The sequence below is a fragment of the Scyliorhinus torazame genome, chromosome 10 (genome assembly GCF_047496885.1).
Source record: "Scyliorhinus torazame isolate Kashiwa2021f chromosome 10, sScyTor2.1, whole genome shotgun sequence".
In the NCBI taxonomy this organism is placed as follows: domain Eukaryota; kingdom Metazoa; phylum Chordata; class Chondrichthyes; order Carcharhiniformes; family Scyliorhinidae; genus Scyliorhinus; species Scyliorhinus torazame.
In genome coordinates, this window is record NC_092716.1 from 181,299,784 (window position 1) to 181,326,125 (window position 26,342).

At 45.7% G+C, this 26,342-nt stretch overlaps 1 protein-coding gene across 6 annotated transcripts in view; it reads left to right on the forward strand.

The window, feature by feature from the left end:
* Positions 1–26,342, forward strand: part of myrf (myelin regulatory factor) — a 473,200-nt gene that overhangs the window by 347,782 nt on the left and 99,076 nt on the right. For 4 of the 6 annotated variants that reach the window (XM_072466065.1, XM_072466063.1, XM_072466066.1 and 1 more), the window contains 3 exons: positions 78–348; positions 872–972; positions 11,645–11,768. In XM_072466065.1, coding sequence (XP_072322166.1) covers positions 78–348; positions 872–972; positions 11,645–11,768 — 496 coding nt within the window. The remainder of the gene's footprint in view (positions 1–77; positions 349–871; positions 973–11,644; positions 11,769–26,342) is intronic. The other 2 variants (XM_072466064.1, XM_072466067.1) reach the window with 1 other exon arrangement.

The window sequence follows — 26,342 nt, forward strand, 5'->3', positions numbered from 1 at the left end:
AGGTGACACATAGTGTAAAGGGAAGTTGCTCAAATATATCAATTTGGAAAGCATTGAAACCTGCTTATTTCTTACAGCAGAGTCTCATCTTCTTCGCACTATGACCCCTGAGCATTTATGTCACATGACGCCTCCTTCTCATCTGGAACATCCTGCACAAGCACATCTCCAACCACAGCACCCTCATCAGCCGCCCAGCAACCACTACCCCAATGTGCCACGGGAGATGTACATGAAGCCTGAGCCAATGATGCCCCAGTATCCAGTATCTGGAATATCTCCAAATGAACTCCATCAAGCCCAGCAGTCACAGATGCTTCACCAGCTTCTGCAACATCATGGATCAGAGTAAGATGCAGGAAACTATCGCCTAGGAAAGTGTGTGTGTGTGTGTGTATGTATATGCATATGTTGTGTCTTGATGCATGATTTAGTCTGAGTTTATATATATTCTGAGTACTGCCAAGACTGACCACTCTAACACAAAAAATATCCTTTTTCTTTAACCTCTCAACATATAGTAGTCTTCATAATCTTCATTCCTGATTGTGTTCTGAATGCATTTGTTCCCATCAAGTGCAAATAAAGGGACTCAACAGTTAAGTAACAGATTGATATGCTGTTTTGTTACAGCTAATTTGGTAGCTACCCTAACCTTTTTGTAAAGTCATCCTATTTATGATGACTGTATAGTGAAAGTTGTGAAGTATCTGAGTTGCGAATTATCACTGATTCTGAGCCCAGTAAGGAAGGGTTTTCGGATAAGAATGCATGGATGAAGTTTTTCTTTAGATTTTTCCTTCAATGTATCTCTCACTCTCTTAGTCACACCCTTCTGCCATCTGACCCTAATGATATCTCTTCTCTACAGTGGTATTCCTGTGCATCCAGCCAAGAAGCGGAAACATTCAGACTCTCCTCCAAACACTTTAAACACCCAGATACTGAATGGAATGATAAAACAAGAGCCAGGTAGGAGCCTCATCTTTGTTTCCATTCCATCTGGTGACTATTTTAGCTCTAGTTCAGAGTAATAATTACATGACAGTTTTATTTTTCAGTTCAGGGAAGAGGACATGTTGATGTTTTGTCATTGAATATGCTGATGTAGAGCTTCTCTAATAATACATTGGTCAGTGTAGTGCTGGGCCACAGACCAGGCAGCCTCAGGTTCAATCAGTGCAGTGTTAGCTAATCTCAGCTAAAGTTGCAGTTGGTTCCTCATCATTAGGATGTAAGTGGCCATGGGTTAGGAAGGGAGTTAGTAAGGTGGGATTCTCCCTGTTAATTTTATCCAGTGAATCTCGGCAGAAAGGCATGTGCAAATGAACGTTGGACAAAAATAGAAACATATGGCCCCACTGACTGTCAAACTGGGATTCTCTGAGCTATTGCCCATTTGGCGTGAAGCTAATGAATGGAGTTAAATACATTCTTAAGTATGCCATCTACAAAGAAATAAGCCCCCTTTAAGACACACCATAAGTCTATTTCACCACATTGAAATATGAAAGAGGAGCAGGAGCTTTGAATAATTAAAAGGTGACTCGCTAAATAAAATCCATTCATACCTCTCGGTTTTGCTCCAACACACTTGCACAAAGATTAGCACTATCACTTCTGCGAAGTCCTTCATAAGACAGAAGTTTATATTTCCATGGTATTGTCCAACTGCCAAAACCTGAAAGAAGACTCAAAAATGAACTCACACCTCCATGTTGATCAAGTTGTGTTTACTTTAAACAATACCATTCACCAGAAAGTACCAGAGAATCCATTCCGAAAAACCTATATTTGCAAACATATTGGAAGCACGTAATATTGTAGCTACCCTTTGTGCCAGTTATCTTACTTACTCAAGTTCCTAATCTGCTAGTCCTATGAAGAGCTCCGTGAGTTCTCAGTCTTCTTCCCACGAGGAGTTCACATGGTGCAAAATCATTTTGGAGCAGAGTTGAACATTAGCTCGGAAAGGAAAGTTGGATGTCATTGTTCTTCAGCAATGCTTCTCAGATTGTACACACTCCTCTTTCAGCCTCACCATTGGTTTGAGGGTATCTTGGTGAGCTGCTAGTATGGACAGATCCTTACGGTGCCATGGATTCATTAATGTTGGCAAACTGCAGTCCATTATTTGAGATCACTGCTCCAGAAGTGTGACCCTGCAGTTGCTTGACTTCTATCCATTTGGAATAAGAATCTACTATGATCAAGAATATCTTACCTGTGTGTTCGGAGAAGTTCATCCCAAAATATTCCCATGATCATGATGGGAAGAAAGATGCCATCAATGATTCCTTTGTCTCCTGATAATGAAATTGCAGGTAATGTGGTCCTTGTTGAAGAAGTAGAAACATTTGTATTGACAACAACTACAACTCTACCAGCAACAAATCTGCGACCAAATTAAATCAGCTGTGGGGCGCACGTCGGGACCCTGCTAGCCCTCTTAAAACTGGAGAATCACTCCTGCCTTTTTGAAAAAAGTCTGTGATTCGCGTCCGTTTTCCGGCGGGTGTGGGGACATAGCTCCATTTTCGGAGAATCCCAGCCATGGTCACCAAACAGAATGTATTGCTTTGACTCAACATTTTGTGATGTCCAAATATCCTTGGTGCAATTATTACAGTGTGTCAAGTTTCAGAACTCCCAAAATGATAAATCTCTCAACATAGATGAGTATATCATTCACTACTGTCCTCTCTGAGAATGGGATTGCATGACATTCAGTAATCTCTGACCTGAGCACATTCTATATCAGATTTCTGTTCATCTCTGATTTAATTTGGTCACAGATTTGTTGCTGGTAGAGTTATAGTTGTTGTCAATACAAATGTTTCTACTTCTTCAACAAGGACCACATTACCATGTTTAGGTCTTACCACAGGGATATGGGATAAAGCATCTGCTGTCTTCTACTGTTTTCCCGGGTCATACTCTGTCTTTGCATCAAACCTCATTAGCCTCAATGTTAATTGTACTTGTGAAGATATTTTTGCTAATCCCTTAGAATTTAAGAGTGTCAATAAGGATTTGTGGTCTTTCTCTATCTTGAATTGGAGACCAAGAACATAACCTGCAAACTTTTCACAAGCCCATGTTGCAGCTAATGCTTCTTTCTCCATTCCTGCATATCTCTGTAAGTGAATGGCATGGGTATAAAAAAAACTGTCCTCTGCTTTCCAACTGTCTGCATCTGAAAGAGTACCGCTCCCAATCCTTAAGAAGATATTTCTGCAACAATGGTAGGGGGTAGTTCTGGGCCATATTGAGCTAAAATATCAGATGATATCAGCATCTCTTTAATTTTCTCAAAACTCCTCTGTTCCTCCCAGCATTGTGTATTGTCCTACATTAACAGCTGGCGCGGGGGCACATTGACGAAGGCTAAGTTCGGTCAGAGCTTTCCATATTTGTTTACCATACCCATGAATCTCTGAAAATCAGTCACATACCGAGGAGCTGGGAACTCCTTGATTGCTCTTGTCATCTGTGTATAAACTCTGACACCGGATGCATTGACAATATGCCCAAAGAATTTGACAGTTGGCTGTGAGAATTTGCATTTGTTGTAGAATGCAAGTCCTGCTTCCTATAATTGCGGCAAACGTAGCTCACACTCTGGTGTCTTGTTCTGTCTGAGTAGATCCATGGATCAGAACATCATCCATGTGATATCCGTCCAGACCTTACTTGACAATGTCCTCTGGAAGACCTCTGGCACTATTGTGATGCTGAAGGGTAATCTGGCGAAACAAACCCTCCAAAATGGTGGAATGAAAGTTGTGAGCAACTTAGACTCTTTGTTGGGGGGTGGTTGCCAAAAATCATTATCTGCATCTAGCTTTGTGTAGATTGAACTTCTGCCCAGTTTTGCCAAGCTCTCTCCACAGATGACATAGGATGAACTTTGCGTCTAGCTGCTTTGTTTAGCTGAGTAAGATCTATGCAAATTTTGAAAGATTCATTGGTATTGTCACCAGGATTATCCCCAAGCACTAGCTTGGTGGTTCTGTCACAGGTGAAATCGCCTGGCTTCAGCATGGAGTCACTTTCCTACTTTACATTTTTTCAAGACTGGATGCGGAACATTTCTGGATGTAAACAGACACACTGGCTTCATTTCAGGTTGTAGACTGATGTGGTATACTGTCTTCAGCTTCTCTCGTCCTGTCAACAGCTGTGGAAATTCGGCTCTGATGTTTATAGGCTGATCCTCTCACTTTTCCAATTCCTCTACTCTGTAAATCAGATGTAAGTCATTACAGGCTTTCCTGTTTAAGAGTGAACAACTCGCTTGCAGGTTCACAATAAAGGTTTCAGTGATTTTTCTCTCTATACTGAAGCTGATCGAGACTTTGAGTACTATACCTCTTGGCCCATGCAGCTTTATATAGCTGTGAGAACTTTCCTCCAACCATGGTTCAGCATCAGAAATGACCCAAACTGTTGCCTCCTTGTCAAACTTAGTGGGCGGGATTCTCCGACCCCCCGCTGGGTCGGAGAAGCGCCGGAGGGCGGCGTGAATCCCGCCTCCGCCGGCTGCCGAATTCTCCGGCGCCGGAGATTTGGCGGGGGCAGGAAACGCGCCGGTCGGCGGCCGCATGCAGCGGCCCCCCCGGCGATTCTCCGGCCCGTGATGGGTCGAGTGGCCGCCCCTTTTTTTGCCGGTCACGCCGGCGTAAATTAGAGTACCTCCTTACCGGCGGGACCTGGCGTCGCGGGCGGCCTCCGGGGTTCTCTGGGGAGCGCGGGGGGATCTGGCCCCGGGACTTTCCCCACGGTGGCCTGGCCCGCAATCAGGGCCCACTGATCCGCGGGCGGGCCTGTGCTGCGGGGGCACTCTATTCTTCTGCACCGGCGGCTGTAGCGGTCCGCCATGGCTGGTGCGGAGACGAAGCCCTCTGTGCATGCGCTGGGATGACGCCAGCACATGCTGGCGCTCCCGCGCATGCGCCAACTCGCGCCGGCCGGTTGGCACCGGTTGGCGTGGTGCCAAGCCCCTTGCGTGCTGGCCGGCGAGGCGAAACCACTCTGGGACCCCCCGCCCCGCCGGGTAGGGTGAATCCCACCCTTCTATTAATTCCCTCTATTAGGAGATCAGCATTTCAGCAGTCTCTGCTTAGCTCCTGGATCTCCCCAAGGAAAGGCACCTCAATATCATTGATATCTACTATTTCATTGATATTGTCACCTCTCAAATGTGTCTCGTTGTGCTTATTCTGTATAAGGAAATGTTGCCAGAGTCTCAGATGACCATAGGCTACTTTGCCCTTTGATGGGGAGAGCTGATTGGTGGTGGTTTAATCTGAGGATCACCATACCTCAGGCTGAGAAGGCGGGGCCTTCATGAATAACCTCAACCAGTCCAGGAGTTGAACCCGCGCTGCTGGCCTTGTTCTGCATCACAAACCAGCTATCTAGCCAACAGAGCTAAACTGGCCCACAGTTATCCTGTATAGGCTTCTTATGATGACACAAAGCCTGCAAGTGACCCTTTTTTTGCAAATCAATGGTATTTGGCCTCTTTGGCGGGACAATTTTTGCGTCAGTGTTTTTTCCCACCACACCATTTGCAATTAGCAGGGGCAAGTTGATGGATGCTGTTCCTGCCTCCCCTGCTCTTTTATAGTCACCTCTCTGCTTTCAAATTTAACACAGTATTCTAAGTCAGTCATTTTGGGGATGACCCTGAATTACCGATCGATTTTGCTTCGTAACCTCAGCTTGATCTGTTCAGTTGAATTGCCTTTGTTGAGGTTAAACAATCTCACGACTGCAAGCGGCCAGACAATGCTTCATCCAATACTCTGACAACAGTTTGGTCCCTGATTAGTTAATGTTTTAAGTTGCCATATTCACAGTTCTCTAGACAGATCATTGGTAAATGCATTAATACTTCCTCCTTCTCTTTGGGTATGCTTGTGAAATTTAGTCCACTCAACAATGGTATTCTTTCACAGATTGAAGTAGGCATCAACTGCTTTTATTACTTCATCATACATAGTTTTTTCTTTGTCAGTCCCAGACCTTACTAGGATATTGTCTGCAGTAGTGCCCATCGTGTATAACAGCATACTGCCCAGCACATCGCTCAACTTTACCCTGAGGTCCGATGTGATGAGATGCATGACAAATCTTCATCGCCAATTCAACTACATTTCTGCCTGGTTGAGACGTGTGACCAACTCAAAACCTTCCAGTAGTGCCAATTAATTACAATGAAAATGAAATGAAAATTGCTTATTGTCACAAGTAGGCTTCAAATGAAGTTACTGTGAAAAGCCCCTAGTCGCCACATTCCGGCGCCTGTTCGGGGAGGCTGCTACGGGAATTGCACCGTGCTGCTGGCCTGCCTTGGTCTGCTTTTTGGTCTGCTTTCAAAGCCAGCGACTTAGCCCTGTGCTAAACAGCCCCAAGATGTAAAAGTTACAAGGGCCTTGTTAATTGTAGAACTTATAGCATTTGAAGAAATTTCATGTCAGTGTTCAGGGCATTGGAATACTTTTAAAAAGCACAAGAAACTGTAGCTATGTGTAATGAGCCTTTCACAGGCTTGATCAAGATCATACCGACAAGGTAAACAATAAGGCAGATCTGTGTTCGGTACCATTCACAATTTCTCAGACAATGAAGCAGTCTGTGCCTATATGCAGCAGGAGCTAGACAAGGAGAGGCAGTGGTGTAGTGGTATTGTCACTGGCCTCGTATTCCAGATACCCAGGTTAATGCTCTTGGGACCATTGCCGATTGTTGGTAAAACCCATCTGGTTCACTAATGTCCTTTACGTGCATATCGCATGAAAGAATTTTTTAAAACATCCAAGTTTGGACTGATAAGTGGCAAGTAACATTTCAGCTCCACCACTGCAAGCAATGATCATCTCCACCAAGACAGAGGCTGGATTTTCCAGCTGTTCGCTTGTCGCGGAATTCTCTGATCCTGCCGACAGCCCACCCCCACCTCTCGAATTTCCCGGCGGCTTGGGGTGGCTTCAATGGGAATTCCCATTGACAGCAGCAGGAACCGAGAATCCCACCGGCAGCGAACGGCACACTGGGAGGCCAGAGAATTCCGCCCAGCATCTAACCACCTCCCTTTGACATTCAATATAAATTCTCCATCAGTATCGTGTGGACGGCACGGTAGCATAGTGGTTAGCACTGTTGCTTCACAGCTCCAGGGTCCCAGGTTTGATTCCCGGCTTGGGTCACAGTCTGTGCGGAGTCTGCATGCTTTCCCCATGTCTGTGTGGGTTTCCACCTGGAGCTCCGGTTTCCTCCCATAGTCCAAAGATGTTCAGATTAGGTGGATCGGTCATGCTAAATTGGCCTTAGTGTACAAACAAGTTAGATGGGGTTACTGGGTTACGGGTATAGGGTGGAGGTGTGGGTTTAAGTAGGGTGCTCTTTCCATGGGCGGGTGCAGACTCGATGGGCCGAAGGGCCTCCTTTTGGACTGTAAATTCTACGTATCCTTGGTATCACCATCGATCAGAAAGTTAACTGGACCAGACATATTGGTCTGTGGGTGCAAGAGCAGGTCAGAAACTGGATATTTTGTGGAGAGTGGTTCATCTCCTGACTTTCCAAAGCCTGTTTGCCATATACATGGCACAGGTCAGGAATGTGATGGAATACTCCCACGTGCCTGGATGGGTGCAGTACCAACACACTCTCGAAACTCAACATCATCCAGGACAAAGCAGCCCGCTTGATCTACTCTATCAACGATCTCATTCACCACCTCCATGATTGGCTCATTGTAGCTGTAGTGTGTACCACCCACAGGATGTTCTGCAGGTTCTGCAGCAGCTCACAGAAGCTTCTTCAGCAGCACCTTCTAAACCCAAGATGTCTGCCAGAAAGAAGGACAAGATAAGAACTCTCACAACACCAGGTCAAAGCCCAACAGGTTTATTTGAAATCATAAGCTTTTGGAGCGCTGTTCCTTCATCAGGTATCCTGATCACCTATTGAAGGAACAGCGCTCCAAAAGCTAGTGATTTCAAATGAACCTGCTGGACTTTAACCTGGTGTTGTGATACTTCTTACTGTGCTCACCCCAGTCCAGTGCTGACATCTCCACATTGGAAAGAAGGACCAGTGCAACGTGAGCATCAGAGATCACCATTGCCTCCAAGTTACCCTTCAGATCACTTACTGTCCTAACCTGGACATATATTGCTGTTCCTATAATATTACTGGCTCAACATTTTGGACTCTCTATCTAACATTATTGTTGGATTAGCTTCACCACATAGATTGCCGCAGTGCACAAAGGTGGCTCATCACCACCTACTCAAGAGCAATTAGGAACGGACAATGAATGCTATCCTTGCCAGTGACACCCACAACCCATGACTAAATATACATTAAAAATATGTTTCCAATTTACCCATGGTAACAGTGCACAAAGTGGAAACAATCAATATTTAGCCCAATCCTTTTGAAAGCAGGCAACCGTGTGTTAACTCTAATCATTTGTTCTGACTTCAACTTCTCTTGAGACAGATCTTTGTACACCCCAACTCTATATAGTATTCATGTGGCCATGACACCATTCACCTCAGCAAATCAGTGACACTGATAGACCAGTTAGCCCATATTTGGACATGCTGCCATTTTGCTCCTCCCTGACCTTTTGCTGGCTAACACATTTAAAACAAACTTCAATGAGATAATATAGGATTAAACTTATCATCAACCTTTTACTCTCCTTTAGGTTCTCTTGTGTAAATGCTTGCCCTTCCTCTGACCTCTGGGTTATATTTCTCTGACTATTATTCTATGGTGTTAATTGTGTGTCCTTTCTTTGGAAGCATGTTACAGACTTCAAATAATCGCGGGGACTTGCCCTCTAAGAGGTCATATCATTATTATGAGAGGTGCAGCTGCCTGGTTATAGGAACAATCATGATTCCTTTAAAATAAGTGTCCTTGAAAACTAACAGATGTCCTTGTCAATAAGAGAATAGTTTTGTGCAGAAGATGCATGAATGTTTGGAGCAGTTGCTCTGACATCCAAGTGCCGAGAGAGAAAGTGCTGGGAGTCAATAGCAGTGAGTTAGTGCCACTGTTACCTTGGCAGGTGTTACAATAGTCCTACTGTCAACAAGCCATCTGAGAAAATTAATGTCTCACTGTCTGGGCTCACACATGAAGAATCACTGCTTGGAAAAGATATCTGAGGGTGTCTAACACCTGTGGAATCATGTCCCAACTTACAGAAATCTGGGGACAGAAAAACTATTGTCAGAAAAGGCAGTCACACTTGACACCTGGCAGGGATGCATGAGGATCTCTGAATCAAACACTAGTGTTTTGTGCTTAAACAAAGGAGATTACAATGGGATGAGAGAAGAACTAGCTAAGGTAGATTGGAAGCAAAGACTTTATGGTGAAACAGTTGAGGAACAGTGGCGAAACTTCCAAGTGATTTTTCACAGTGCTCAGCAAAGGTTTATACCAACAAAAAGGAAGGACGGTAGAAAGAGGGAAAATCGACCGTGGATATCTAAGGAAATAAGGGAGAGTATCAAATTGAAGGAAAAAGCATACAAAGTGGCAAAGATTAGTGGGAGACTAGAGGACTGGGAAATCTTTAGGGGGCAACAGAAAGCCACTAAAAAAGCTGTAAAGAAGAGTAAGATAGATTATGAGAGTAAACTTGCTCAGAATCTAAAAACAGATAGTAAAAGTGTCTACAAATATATAAAACAAAAAAGAGTGGCTAAGGTAAATATTGGTCCTTTAGAGGATGAGAAGGGAGATTTAATAATGGGAGATGAGGAAATGGCTGAGGAACTGAACAGGTTTATTGGGCTGGTCTTCACAGTGGAAGACACAAATAACATGCTAGTGACTGATGGAAATGAGGCTATGACAGGTGAGGACCTTGAGAGGATTGTTATCACTAAGGAGGTAGTGATGGGCAAGCTAATGGGACTAAAGGTAGATAAGTCTCCTGGCCTTGATGGAATGCATCCCAGAGTGCTAAAAGAGATGGCTAGGGAAATTGCAAATGCACTAGTGATAATTTACCAAAATTCACTAGACTCTGGGGTGGTCCCGGTGGATTGGAAATTAGCAAATGTGACACCACTGTTTAAAAAAGGAGGTAGGCAGAAAGCGGGTAATTATAGGCCAGTGAGCTTAACTTCGGTATTAGGGAAGATGCTGGAATCTATCATCAAGGAAGAAATAGCGAGGCATCTGGATGGAAATTGTCCCATTGGGCAGACGCAGCATGGGTTCATAAAGGGCAGATCATGCCTAACTAATTTAGTGGAATTTTTTGAGGACATTACCAGTGTGGTAGATAACGGGGAGCCAATGGATGTGGTATATCTGGTTATCCAGAAAGCCTTTGACAAGGTGCCACACAAAAGGTTGCTGCATGAGATAAAGATGCATGGCATTAAGGGTAAAGTAGTAGCATGGATAGAGGATTGGTTAATTAATAGAAAGCAAAGAGTGGAGATTAATGGGTGTTTCTCTGGTTGGCAATCAGTAGCTAGTGGTGTCCCTCAGGGATCAGTGTTGGGCCCACAATTGTTCACAATTTACATTGATGATTTAGAGTTGGGGACCAAGGGCAATGTGTCAAGTTTGCAGACGACACTAAGATGAGTGGTAAAGCAAAAAGTACAGAGGATACCGGAAGTCTGCAGAGGGATTTGGATAGGCTAAGTAAATGAGTTAGGGTCTGGCAGATGGAATACAATGTTGACAAATGTGAGGTTATCCATTTTGGTAGAGATAACAGCAAAAGGGATGATTATTTAAATGATAAAATATTAAAACATGCTGCTGTACAGAGAGACCTGGGTGTGCTAGTCCATGAGTCGCAAAAAGTTGGTTTACAGGTGCAACAGGTGATTAAGAAGGCGAATGGAATTTTGTCCTTCATTGCTAGAGGGATGGAGTTTAAGACTAGGGAGGTTATGCTGCAATTGTATAAGGTGCTAGTGAGGCCACACCTGGAGTGTTGTGTTCAGTTGTGGTCTCCTTACTTGAGAAAGGATGTACTGGCACTGGAGGGTGTGCAGAGGAGATTCACTAGGTTAATCCCAGAGCTGAAGGGGTTGGATTACGAGGAGAGGTTGAGTGGACTGGGACTGTACTCGTTAGAATTTAGAAGGATGAGGGGGGATCTTATAGAAACATATCAAATTCTGAAGGGAATAGAGAGGATAGATGTGGGCAGGTTGTTTCCACTGGCGGGTGAAAGCAGAACTAGGGGGCATAGCCTCAAGATAAGAGGAAGTAGATTTAGGACTGAGTTTAGGAGGAACTTCCTCACCCAAAGGGTTGTGAATCTATGGAATTCCTTACCCAGTGAAGCAGTAGAGGCTCCTTCATTAAATGTTTTTAAGATAAAGATAGTTAGTTTTTTGAAGAATAAAGGGATAAAGGGTTATGGTGTTCGGGCGGGAAAGCGGAGCATAATCCACAAAGGATCAGCCATGATCTCATTGAATGGCGGAGCAGGCTAGAGGGGCCAGATGGCCTACTCCTGCTCCTAGTTCTTATGTTCTTCAGTGTTAAGTCTTGGAAACTGTAATTTTGGAGGAACAGATTTCAGCCGTTGAAAGAAACATTTTATTCTGGTTTTGCCTCTTACTTACCCATCTTATTTCAGGGTTAATGCAGGATAACGACAGTTTGAATGGCTCCTACCTGGATCCCAACTACCAGTGCATAAAATGGCAGCCACACCAGCAGAACAAATGGACCACTCTCTGTGATGTCAACTGCAAAGACCTGTAAGTAAAAGCCAGCGTGAGATTCTCCACTGTTAACTCCATTGCAGCTGTTCACACAGTGGGTGTCATCCAGAATTATGGTGAAACCTTCTGCTCTCGGCCTCCACTTTAGATTCCATTGTCACAATATTGTTGCACATCAGGGATTTAGAGGAAGTTTTCAGCCAAGTTCCAAGTGAATGTTGCCAAGCAGCTTCATGGTCGCCACTGAGGAAACTGGTGCACCAACACACACTATAATCCCGTGATGTGAAAAATTGTCAGCTTTCTACAAAATCTAAATTTGGACAGAAAATAAAGAATGACAGTTAGATACTGAGGCCAAAATTTTCCATCCTTGTCCGTGGCTGGGATTTTCTCGTGCTGCTGAGACTGAATGGAGTTTTTGCTGGAACACCAAATTTTACGTTCTCGCTCGCAAAAGGTCCCGCTACAGATGAGACTGGAGAATCCCAGCCTAACCTTTCACCTCTGGGACCGGGGTTCAAACTCAGCCCAAAATTATGAAATTAAAGTCTTCACTCACCACTGACTGTCGCAGGGTAATGTGAAAAGAAATTGGGCAGTCTTAATCCTTATCCTTCTGGCACTAAACATCACCTACTCCTAACTCAGCAATAATTCACACCAGATTGGTATCCATATAAGAGATGCCACAGAGTACCGGTGTGCAAACTAGCAACTTTTCACATCGGCATACAGTTTGGCTAACCTAAGAATATTTGAGGGTTTAGTGCCTTAATCCTTAAATGAACATGAGGCTGACATCGAGCAGAAAATGAAGCATTTTGTTTCCAAGTATGCTTTTGGGCAAAAATAAAGAAAAATTAGCAAAATGTTGTGCAGTCTCGGATTATGTCAGGAAGTTCTCAGAAACCTGGAGACCATAATGTCTGTGAATGATGGATGGAAAGACACAGGCAACCAGCAATCAGCAGAGCCAAAGGAAATGCTCCTCCCTACAACTCCTTAAATTCCTGAGGGTTTGTTACAATAAATGTGAGGGAGGTGGCAAATCCATTTTGTGTTGATTGTCCAATGTTTCTTTCTGAACAATTGGGAAGCGATACCAAGTAATGCAGTTTCAGCAGTACTTGTTGCTAGCAACTGGAAATATAAATCATAATGATTAGTGTGTCCGGCTATATTAAGTAAGCAAGTAAAGTCGCAATAGTCCCAGATGACCGTAGGCTGCTTTCCCCTTTGAGGGAGAGAGCTAACTGGTGGTGATTTAACCTGAGGATCACCACACCTCAGGCGAGGGGAAAGGTTGAGAAGACGCACCTTCATGGATAACCTCAGCCAGTATGGGAATTGAACCCGTGCTACTGGTCTTGCTCTGCATCACAAACCAGCTGTCAAGTCAACTGAGCTAAACTGACCCCCTGCTATGTCAAAATGTTTGATAAAAGCTCTTTCTGGTGTTTGAGGATCGTGCAGTGCAGTGCAGTGCAGTGTTTTTCAAACTTTTTGCCCGGGACCCATTTTTACCAACCGGCCATCCTTCGCGACCCACGCCGGCCAACCTTTGCGACCCACGCCGGCCAACATTCGTGACCCACCATTTTCTCTTACCTTTAATGCGAGAGGTGAGCTTGGGGTTATATTCTATACTCTAGAGTATCGAAGAATGAGAAATGGCCTCATTGAAACAGGCATTATTCTCTCAGGACTCTACAGAGCAGGTGCAGAATGTAAGTTTTCCTCAGATGGGTGGTTTACAGCCTGGGGATGTAGTCGCAAATTACAATGCGACGATTTTAAACATAGATGTGGAGGAATTACTTAACTCAAAGTATTGTGAATCTTTTTAATCTCTAAAATTCACTATCAAAGAGAGTTCTGCAGGTTCAGCCATTCAGCGTATTCAAGACCGATGCAGGAAGACTGAATTGAATTTTTAAAAACGTGCTGATGTCAGGAGGAGGTGGTGTTTCTCTCTGGGCTCCAGGCATGCGCACTGATGAGCAGGCCACATGCGCATGCACAGCGCGCCCGCATTTTTAAAGCCGCTCGCAGCGGCATTTTTAAAAGCCAGTTGCCGTGGCCATCGCGCCTGAATTCCCATGATCGGGAACGCCGCGATGGATGGCTCTGCGACCCTCCCGACACCCGCCCGTGACCCACCCGCTTTGAAAATGCCTGGTATAGTGACTGTCATGATATCCATATTAACATATGGTGCAATCACACACACACACTGATGGACAGGTCGATGGACCAATCAACACACACACAACATCACAGCCAATCACTAGTGAGAGCACACGCACTATAAAACAGGGAACACCACAGTTCCTGCTCATTCCACCAGGAGATAGCTCAGAGCACAGAGCTCACAGTGTGCCACTCAGACATACACCATGTGCTGAGTGCCTCTCTAGGATAGTGCTAGGGCTGGGTCCACAGGTTAACTGGTGAAGTACGAACCACAGCCAGAAGTTAACAGTTGTTATTATACATAATAATAAAACAGAGTTGTACCATCCACAACCGTGTTGGTTCGTTTGTATATCGGAACACCCAACACGACATGATACCAGGATTGGAAACACCCCAGCAACTGGGAGACCTACCTGCACATCTTCAGAGATCCGCCATCCTGCGCCATGGACACCATCAGCCCGCCGCAGCCGCTCCAAATCACTGTAAATCTCGGCGTCAACTGGAAGCTGTTTAAACAGCGCTTCCAGCTCTTCCTAGAAACCACAGACAGGGAGAATGCATTGGACACCAGGAAGATCGCCCTCCTCCTCTCCACGGCAGGACAACACGCCATCCACATCTACAACTCCCTGGCATTCGCGGAAGGCGAGGACAATACGAAGTACAAGACGGTCCTTCTAAAACTTGAGCAACACTTCAGCGTCGAAGTGAACGAGAGCTTTGAGAGGTACCTCTTCCAGCAGCGCCTGCAGGGTAAGAATGAGCCTTTTCAATCTTTCTGGACACGCCTCTGTATCCTCGCGTAGTCCTGTGGCTATGAGGCCACCTCCGATTCTATGATTCGGGACCAGATAGTTTTTGGGGTCACCTCGGGCACCCTACGCCAGCAGCTCCTCAAAATAAAGAGCCTCACCCTAGCCACTGCCATTGAAACCTGCGTCCTCCACGAAAACGCGACCAGCCGGTACTCCCAATTCCAGGCGGCCCAATCGGCACGGCAGGGATCCTACGAGGCCGAGCGGGTCCAGTCGATCGAGTTCCTCCCGGCCCGCGGCCCTGACGAGGGCGGCCATTTCGCGTGCTTTCTGAGGCCTCCCGCGCTTGTACGCACCAAAAGAGACGTCGACGCAGAGGGACGTGACGCGCATGCGCGCTCTACGCAGGACCGAACTGCGCATGCGCGGTGACGCAACGAACGCCATGACGTCACGACGTGTGGCAACTGTGGAACCGCACACTTAAAGCGGCACTGTCCAGCCAAAACTCGACAATGTCTCCGCTGTGGCAAGATGGGCCACTACGCTGCCTGTTGTCGAGCAGCTCAACCTGCCAACGGTCCCCAATTCCGCCAGCCTCGCAGGGACGTGCTGGCCATTTAGCCTCCATACACCGAGTCATACCCTGACGACGTACAGACCGGTGATACCGACGACCGGGAAGCCTTCCGCGTTGCGGTAATAGACAGAAATCGGATGTCCCCAAGTAGGACCCGCCAGCCGATGCCAGTGCACAGCGTTAATCCGGGCGATGAATGGTGTGCCACCCTAACGGTCAACCCGAATTCGTCGCCCACCTACTAGGCTGGACGTATGAGCCTGTTTGCACTTTGGACTCACTGAATTGTTGTGCAACAATGTTAATGTGTTTCTCTTTTTGTCGTTCCAGGAGTTCTCTTTCGATATTTGATGATTGCAATTGTTTTGTTTGTGGTACAACTTCGTTGCTATGTTCCACCTGACACCTTCCTATGTATATAGTTTACCCTCATGTACATGTTGTAAATATTGCACACACATATGCAGCCGCACTCAGTACACACCAATATTTATTACCATGTAGGCACATATTCTTGTGAAAAGGGGGGATGTCATGATATCCATATTAACATATCATGGTGCAATCGCACACACACACTGATGGACATGTCGACGGACCAATTAACACGCATGCAACATCACAGCCAATCACCAGTGAGAGCACATGCACTATAAAACAGGGAACACCACAGTTCCTGCTCATTCCACCAGGAGATAGCTCAGAGCACAGAGCTCACAGTGTGCCACTCAGACATACACCATGTGCTGAGTGCCTCTCTAGGATAGTGCTAGGGCTGGGTCCACAGGTTAACTGGTGAAGTACGAACCACAGCCAGAAGTTAACAGTTGTTACTATACATAATAATAAAACAGAGTTGTACTATCTACAACCGTGTTGGTTCGTTTGTATATCGGAACACCCAACACGACAGTGACATCAATTGCTTAGGAAACATGTCATTACGTCACTTGTAGATGCCATCAAATCGGAAAAAGATGTTTTGCAAAGCTTTCCTGATTCTTTCATTTCTTCAAGCAGAAATCAAAATCAAAAACATGTTTCCAAAGATAATGGGGTGGATTCCCCCTTGCCCGCGCCAGTATCAGGATTCCCGATCAGGCGGAGAATGGAGGCTTGCCCAAAAAATGAGATAGGCGCCGTGTGCCAAACCTGTTGTGTGCTCCAATCCCCTGCCACCAGAGGAAGAATGCTACACGCCCCTTATCGACAGGAACATGTAAAACAATGTTAAGCATGCATATGAATGCAATTAACGCGATCGAAGCCCGAGACTCCACCCCCCCTTTGCCCCGCGTGATACTCTGATGCCCTGAATGGGAAATCCACCGGGGGGGGGGGCTTTGGTGTGAGGTTGGCGAAGCGCAGTCCTGTTGTGCTGAGCGTGAGGGTGGTTAAGGTGGCCAGGGCACTGATGAAGTTACCCTCTACAGCTGCCAAGCTGCAGAGAGGGGTCCCCAAAGGCCCTGGAGGTTTGACCCCAGCTCCCCAATCAGACCTCCGCATCAGTCAGACCCCCATCAGTTACCCCTGCCTGAAGAGCAGCCCAGACAGTACAGTGAAAAATTACTGCAGTTGCATTTAACTTTTCGTAACATCTGCTGCCTCTGATAAAGGTATTTAAAGCAGCAGCTATCCCAAGTGTCAGAGCGTTCCTCAAGTCCAGAACACATGAAAGGCTTCAAATCCCCAGACAGCCTTTGAAATGCAAATCTTCCATTCAATTTCACACAGCAATACATTTCACTAGCCACTGATTGACAGTTCTCTTGGTCCAGACAAGGGTGCTTGGTGGATTGTTTATTTATCTTTCCCTTGTATGCATCTCCATTCCCCAGTTAGCTTTGATGCAAACTGCAGTGTTTAAAAATACCCTTGCAATGATTGACAGCTGCTCACCACTCAAAAGCAGCAAAGTGGTTTCACTTCCTCTTTTCACAGCAGAAAACACTGAGCTCTTTTTGATGTGTGAGGAGCTGTCAATCATAGCAATAGTGTTAGCATCAAAGCAGAGTACTTGAAATGCAGTCAAGCCTGAAGAGAAAGATCAATAAACAATTTGCCAAACAGCTGTGCCTGACCCATAAAACTGTCAATAACAGGCTAGCCAAAGGTTTTTCTCAGTGAAATTTACCCGAGGTCATGGTTTACCTCAACCAAGTCCCAATCACGGGCTCCTCCGACCAGGAACAATTACGGAACTGAGCCAAGATTTTGCGATGATTCCAGAAATCCTGCGTCCACCTCTGGTGGGAGAAATGGGTTTTTAGCACGGCCGAGGTCACATACCTCGGTTACCGAGTGGACCGCCATCGAGGACAAGGTGATGTCTATCAATCAGGCCCCCGTACCAGGCGGGCCAACAGAATTCCGCTCTCTCCTGGGTCTGGTCAACTACCATGGGACATCAATCCTGAACTTGGCCAGCCTGTCGGCCCCCCTCCATCACTGTTGAAAAAGGCCTAACTGTGGGAATGGGCCCAGCTCTAACAGATGGCTTTTTCAGAAGTGCAACCCCAGCTATTGACCCACTTTGACTCCTCCAAGCCATTCATCCTAACCTACTATGCACCACATGGCCGATGGATCAGTGTTCCATCGCTTTTGCGTCCAGGACCCTCGTAGACAGCAAACAAAACTACGCCCAGAGGGTCTGGCCATCATTTTCGGTGTGAAGAACAAATTCCACCAATATGTCTACGGACATCCCTTTTCAGTTCTGACCGACCATCCTTTTCTGAGATTATTCAAGGAGGATCGGGCAATTCTCCCCATTGCGTCCGTTCGAATCAGCGTTGGGCCTTTTTGCTGGGCACATATGAATATATGAAGCTTCGGGCCGGGTCGAAGAGTCCCCATGCAGATGCATTGAGCCGCCTTCCCCTACTCACCTTCCCACCGACTCCAGCGCCAGCAGACGAGATTATCACTGCCCTCCGTTTTATGGATTCTTTACCAGTCACGGCATTGTGCATTTACAGTTGGACCCAGACAGACCTGCTAATGTCCTGCATCTGCCTATTATCCAGTGTGGGGCCCAGCACTGGTGTGAGGACCATTCGTTTCCCTGTGACCTCCACAGAATATGAACTTCTCCAGTAACGGGGCGGTGATTCCTCTTTAACGAGGGGAGCCCTCATAATATAAAAACCCTGACCTGGGTGCAGGTCGGGGAGGGAGACACTCCGGGGGAAGGAAATTTGTGTGTTGTAAATAAAAGAGTATCGTTTGCATGCTACTTGACGTTTCATGCTTATTCTCTCGGCTTGGATATTACACTCCCCTTCTTAAATTTCACTCCACATCTTGCACCATCCCACCCCTTTTTCTTTTTTTTGCTCATCGTCTGCATTCCTCATCCTAAACCTCTTATAGATCAACATAGTGATGACTGATAGCTTGCTGATTTTGTTGACATTGTTGCTCGGAGTTTCCACACAGCTGCACCTTGTTGCTGTCATGCCCGATTATTAATGTGCATTACACATGGGACATGGAGCTGGCAGTATGTGGTTTAAATCCCATCACCCACTCCTCTACAAACACTCAGCAAACGATGAAGTTTGACAAAGTCCTGATGGAGAAAGAATGTTTAAGCAGAATTCACAGCTTTCTGTGTTGTGGATGCACTGTGCTGATTTCCATGATCCTACCAGCCAACTGCACAGAGGTGCAGGGGCCAAACAAATACTTGGCAGATGCATCACTTGCCTCTGTTTTATCACTTGTACTGTTCACATGTAAGAAGTAACATTAAGCTGCTCGTGGGCCATACAGTACGAGACAGGGGTGAACTGAATTGCTTTCTTATACCTGTTGTGTATTGTATTTGTGTAGGAGTTGACTCAAGTTGCTACAGGACCTGAGTAACTCCAACACAAACTTAGTGACATCTGATAAATTAACTGCACAAGATAGTCGAATCTAGCTTGGGACAAGAAGGATTTGGATGAGTATCTCAGCTATGGGCTGAAAGCTGCAGTTGGCATTTAAACAGGTTAAAAAGGAGAGAGCAACAGGGAGAAATGGAGGAATGAACAAAAGCGCACTCTTGAGGGTTTTTCTGTGGATTGATTATAAAACTTCAGCATGACAAATAGCTGCATGTGAACCCATCGGAGCCGCATGTGGCCTGTGTGAGGGACTGTTTGAGTGCCTCGCTGTAATTTTCATTTTGGGTTGGCAGTCTGCTCTATCTGCTGCTGATTGACAGAGAACACATGCTCGGTGCTGTCTGTATTGTCGACGTGTGTTTAAATGTGAGCTTAAACATTCCCATTGGAGTTGAGATTTCTTGGTTGGTCTGCGGAATATTGGGGTTGGTTTCCTAGCAACTGGCTGTGAACTTGCTGCAGGAACATTCCTGGCATTTTTGTGGGTGCAGTGCCACTCTCGACAAAGCTGTCAAATATTCCTACATCATTAATGGACTGGTCTTCCAGGGATCCATTTCATCTCCATTTGCTTTTGCAAAATTTACTAATTTAGCCCTCCCGCCCCCTTTGACCATGGCTGAGGCCTCCCAAAACGTATTCTTGAGAGATTATATATATAAATATTTGAATCCTATGATTGTCAATTTCCCAGCCAATAATTCAATCCCATATAGTGATGTTCCCTGTGTAGTTAATGCTTCTCTGTGGCTTATATTTAGTATGAACCTAGGAATGAGTTAATACACTAATTTGCCTGGCCAGTAACGGAATCGATTGTTCAGTCAGACTGCATGTAAATGATGGGCTGTGTGTTCTCTCTAGAGGATTTATCTCACCGTGTCATGCTCCAATATGAGTCCCTCATTGTTGGGTCTGATAGCTACCATATGGCACCTCTTTATTTTGAAGGTGGTGAATTTTGTAAATATATATTTTGGGAAAATGGCTATGTGAAAAAAAAAGCCAATGTTGTACTATTTTGCTTTAAGATGTTCTGGTACAGAGTGCTATAAAAGAGTACTATAAAACCACACAGGGTAATATAAATGGCACCATGGTATTAGTATCACAGCTATTTATTGTGAAACCACACAAAGGCAATCTCAAAGTCTGTACAATTTATTTGACCCATATATCATTAATTGCCACTACAAACCACTTTTGATCTCCACATGCTGTTTTGATCACATAGTAAAACTGGATATCTTTAGAATAGTGACAATATAGTCTGAGAGTTGCCGATCCACAAAATTCCTCTCATCACAGTATCCTCATGTTCCACAAGAAAATGGATATTAGATTTTGACCAGCTATTGACTTTAGTCCAGAGATTATCATTCTGCTTTACAAAGGTCATGGAGCCTATTTCATTTTAAAGTTAGCATTCACCTCTAAAGAAAATCTAATACTCTCTCCTGGGTGAAACACTGAACTTTGCCTGCGTATGGATGTGAAGATTATGTTACTGAGAAATCCAAATGAAGGGTCAAGGCTCATATCACACGATACCACAAAACCAAAATGAGTGCATCTTTGGAACTGAGTGCACACTTGGGAGTTTGGTAACCGGGGGAGGTCGGGAGATGGGGAATGGAATGTTCCTTTCCCCTTTTGCTTTTTTTTACCTTTCTCACCTTGAAGGAAATAGTTTTTATTCTACTACAGTGAAAGGAACCAGCTGTTGGTGAGCATCTGGTAAGTGGTTAAGGCCTATATCAGTCCGGAGGTTTAAAATATAATACAAACTGGTGCTAAAGTTAATAAGATAAATAAATACATGAATGAAATAAAGTAATTAATGAAAACACATAAAGGATGACAGGACAGGTGATGTGTCAAGGCTGCAGAATGAGGGAGCTCTTAGTTGCCAGTGTAATCCAGGGTAAACACATCTGCAGTAAGTATAAGAGAGTTTTGGCTCGGAGTCATTGAGCTGGAGGCTGAGCTGCAGACCCAAGAAGCAGTTCCACCATTTAGGATAGGTTTGAACCAAGAAGCAGTTACACCATTTAGGATAGGTTCTTCTGATTTGGTGAGTGATCAGGGACAGATGTGTGTGACTGCGAGTGAGGCAGGTAAGGAACCCGAGGGCTGGAGTCCAGCAGCCTCAGCCGTTACAACTTTTCCAATTGGTTTGAGGTTCTCTCGGCCTGATTGGATGAGAGTGGGGGCTGCATGTTGGATGAGAAAACTGACCACGACATCATGGCACAAGAAGCCATTCAAATGGGGAGAGCAAAAAGGAAGGTAGTGGTAGTAAGTGACAGTACAGTGAGAGGGATTGACACTGTTCTTAACAGCAAAGAACCAAAGTCCAGATGGCTGTGTTGCCTGCCCAGTGCCAGAGTTTGGACATCTGCTCAGGGTTTGAGAGGAACTTGGAGGGGGAAGATTCAGTTGTCGAGGTGCATATAGGTACCAACGCCAGACACAGAACTAGGAAAGAGGTTCTGCAGAGAGAGTATAAGGGACTAGGCACTGAATTAAAGAGCAGAACCTCAACGGTAATAATTTCTGCAAAGTGGCATAGAGTACATAAAATTAAAGAGGTAAATATTTAGCTCAAAGACTGATTTGGGAAGAGTGGGTTCCGTGTGGGGCACTGGCACCAGTATTGGGGAAAGTGACGGCTGTATTATTAGGATGGTCTACACCTCAACCATGCTGGGACCAGTGTTCTAGTGAGCTGCATAACTGGGGAAGTAGAGAATGTTTGAAACTAAATAGTGGGGGCAAGGGATCAAATTTGGGAACATGTGGTAAGTCAAAGAAAAAAGCAAAGCGAGAAGGGTATGAATATGGAAATGATAAACAAACTGTGACAGGCAGGGACAGAAAGTACAGGGAATACAAATCTAAAGAGTAAATCAGTGGATAAGGCTAGAAGTTACAAAAATAATAAAAGGACAAAACTAAAGGCGCTGTGTCAAAACACCTGTAGCACATAAGCCAAAAGTGATGAACTGATAGCGCAAATAGAAATAAATAAACACCATCTGATAGCCATTACAGAGACATGGCTGCAGGATGACGTTGATTGGGATCTGAATATTGAAGGGTAATGATATTTAGGAAGGACAGGAATCTAGGAAAAAGTGAAAGGGTGGCTCAGTTAATTAATGATGGTATCAGCACATTAGAGAGGGATGACGTACGATCAGAAAATCAGGACATAAAAGCAGTTTGGTTAGAGATGAAAAATGATAAAGGCTAGAAGTCACTTGTGGGAGTGGTGTACAGGCTCTTGAACAGTAACTCTACAGTAGGACAGGATATATAGGAAGAAATAATGGGAGCATGACAGAAAAGTACAGGGGTAATCATTGGAGATTTTAATAGACTGGGAAAATCAGATGGGCAAAGGTAGCCTGTATGATCAATTCATAGAATGCTTTCAGGACAGTTTCTGAGAATTGTACACTCTGCCAACCAGAGAGCAGGCTACTAGACCCGACATTGTGCAATAAGAGCAGATTAATTAATAACCTCATAGTGAAAGCGCCTCTTGGTAGCAGTGGTGATAATATGATTTAATTTTGCATCCAGTTTGAGGGAGAAAAGTGGGTCCAAGACTAGTGTTTGAAACTAAACTAAGGGAAATTTTGAGGGCATGAAAGGAGTGCTAGCTAAAGTATAATTTAGGTTAAGGTGTAGGTCAATAGAAATGCAGTGGCAGACATTTAAATGGATATTTCAGAATGCACAGAATAGATATATTCCAATGAGGAAAAAAAAAATCCAAATTATTTTAGTTAATGGTTAACTAAAAAAACAGATAGAACATAGACCATTAGAGTACAGGCCCTTCGGCCCTCGATGTTGCGCCGACCTGTGAAACCACTCTAAAGCCCATCTACACTATTCCCTTATCATCCATACGTCTAGCCAATGACCATTTGAATGCCCTTAGTGTTGGCGGGTCCACTACTGTTGCAGGCAGGGCATTCCACACCCTTACTACTCTCTGAGTAAAGAACCTACCTCTGACATCTGTCCTATATCTATCTCCCCTCAATTTAAAGCTATGTCCCCTCGTGCTAGACATCACCATCCGAGGAAAAAGGCTCCCACTGTCCACCCTATCCAATCCTCTGATCATCTTGTATGCCTCAATTAAGTCACCTCTTAACCTTCTTCTCTCCAACGAAAACAGCCACAAGTCCCTCAGCCTTTCCTCATAAGATGTTCCCTCCATATCAAATGTAAAGAAACAGCAGATTATTATGCAAAGATAGCTGGCAGATCAAAAGATTGGACAGAATACAAAAAACAGGAAAGAATGACCAAAGATTGATGGGGAAGAAAAATTAGGGTACAAGAGAAAGCTTGTTAGAAAACAGATAGTAAGTGTTTCCATAAATATTTTAAATAGAAAAGAATTAACAAAGTGAGCTTTTACTCTATAGTGAGTCTGGAGAATTAATAATGGAAAATAAGGAGATGGCAGATGAATTGAATGGATATTTTACATCAGTCTTCACTGTAGAGGATACAAGCAGCATCCCAGAAATGGCTGGAAATCAGGAAATGGAAGGAAGGGCGGAACTTGGGAAAATTACAATTACCAGAGAAAGATCCTGAGAAAGTTGATGGAGCTGCGGGTCCTGATGGACCTCATCCTCGGCTCTTAAAAGAATGAGATAGTTGATTTGTTGGTTTTTAATTTTCCAAAATTCCCTAGATTTGGGATATTTCCATAAAATTGGAAATGCAACTCTTTTATTCAAAAAGAGATAGAGGCAGAAAGCAGGAAACGACAGGCCAGTTAGCTTGACATCTGTCATATGGAAAATGTTAGAAGCTATTATTAAAGAAGTTATAGCAGGGCAGTTGGAAAAAGGTAATGTAGTCAGGCAGAGTCAACATGGCTTTGTGAAAGGGAAATAATGGTTGCGATTTACCGGCCTCACCGTGCCCGACTTGTTGGCGCGACGAGACCTTTTAATCTCACGAGAGGCCTCTTGCAAAATTCACAATGCTCAAGATATCTCGCGAGATTCAACTGAACTCGCAAGACGTCGTGATCCAGATTTTGCCCACGCTGGGCAAGGTACAGATTAGTATATTTAAATGAGCCAATAGGCTCATTTGAATATGTATGTGCCAGATTCTCCTGCTGCCCAGGAATTAAAGGCATCCCCAACGAGGCCTTAACTAGGCACCATTTAGTACTGGTTCACAAAATAGTGGACCAAGCATAATGGCACCTGGGGGTTTCCACGGCATTGGAGACCCCTGAGTGATTGAGGATTGGGCAGGGGGGAACCCTAGCTCTCCCTCTGGCACTCAGGCACCTTAGCACTGGCCACTTGGCACTTTGGCACGGCCACCCTGGCACTGCCAGGGCGCTAGTGCCACTGCCGGGGTGGCAGGGGCACATCCAGGGTGCCTAGATGCCAGGTAGCACTGCCAAGGGCCAGGGCCTGAAGAGGCCATGCCTATGAAAGGTGGGATGGTGGGGAGTGAAGAGCTTGTATGAAGGTCTCATAAAGATTGGGGGGAGTGAAGGATGGGGGTCCTGAAAGAGTAAGGTGGCTCAAAATGGGGGGTGGGGAGGCCTGAAAAGATTGGGCTCTCAGCGATCCTATAGCGGGATGTCCTAACTTGGGGGGGTGAGGAGTAATGCCCATGTGCGCAGGGGGTGACATTGCTCATGGGTAGGGGGTGTAGGGCACCCTCAAACTCAAATAGATATCAGAGCAGCCTTTCACAATGACGGTCCGATCTCTGAGGAGCCAGTCTCATGGCGAGTTCAGCTCCACATTGCTGGAAAAATATCTTAGTGTGGATTAGACTGGGGAGACACTCCCCAAGGCCAAGATTTACCTGGCTCGTCATGCCTCTCGAGATCTTTTTTAAAATATAAATTGAGAGTACCCAATTTTTATTTTCCAATTAAGGGGCAATTTAGCGTGGCCAGTCCACCTAACCCGCACATCTTGGGTTGTGGGGGTGAGACCCACTCAGACATGGGGAGAATGTGCAAACTCCACATGGACAGTGACCTGGGGCTGAGGTCGAACCTGGGCCGTCGGCCCCATCAGGCAGCAGTGCTAACCACTGTGCCACCATGCCGCCTTGCCTCGCGAGATCTAAAGGGATCTTGTACGATGTTGTGATCTAGGTCCCACCCACAATGGGAGCGACCCAGATTTGCATATTCAAATTGCCTTGCTTGAATATGTCTACGTCAGATCTACCCAGTGCCCAGGATCGAATCCCGTCTCTTTGGAGACCCTGCCCGGATGCCGTTTAGCACTGGTGTCCACATATGTGGACCAGGCGGAACAGCACCTCCCAGGAAATTGGAGGCCCCGGATGGTCGGCCTCCGAGCATGGTGGTACGCTGGAACTGTTGATGCCATTGCTAGGGTGCCCAAGTGGCATTGCCAGCCTGACAGGGGCACAGCCAGGGTGCCAGGCTGGCAGTGCCAAGGTGTCTGGGTATCATTTTTCCCATACCGGGATCGCGCCCGGGGGTGCCCTGCTCTTATGAGGTGGGTTGATGGGGGAGCTTGATAATCCCCTTCAGGTGAGTTGGGGTGCTGAGGGGCACCAAAGGCATCGGTGGGAGTCTAGAGATCGGGCCATCATTTAAAAATGAAGCCCTGAACTCTTCAGGAAATGGTCCAATTAACGAGCCCCCACCGGTTTCTCACCAGCTGATTCACTGGCAACGTGCTCACCACCCCCCCCCCCCCCCCCCCCCACCCCACCCCCCGGCAACCCCACACACACACACACACACTTTAGCAACACTTGCTCAGCCAGCCCCAGCCAGCTCACAACAATGCGCACAGGAGACCGACTCTGAGATTCGGAGAGGCTGCTGGACTCTGTGGAGGCCAGGAGGGATGTCCTGTTCCCCTGAGTGTCCCGGAGGGTCAGCCATAGGGCAGCCAGTTCTGCCTGGGACGGGATGGCGGCGGCTGTGAGCACCGGGAGTGTGACCAAAAGGATCGGCCTCCAGTGCAGGAAAAAGGTGAATGACCTACACCGGACAGCACGAGTGAGCAGACAGCAAGGCCCCCCCAACCCCACGAGACCTTTCCGCCACTCCATAAACGTCCACATCTAAACTCTCCATGCAACCCCCTCCCAGCCCTTCCTTCACATACCCCCTCCCACCACTCCCATA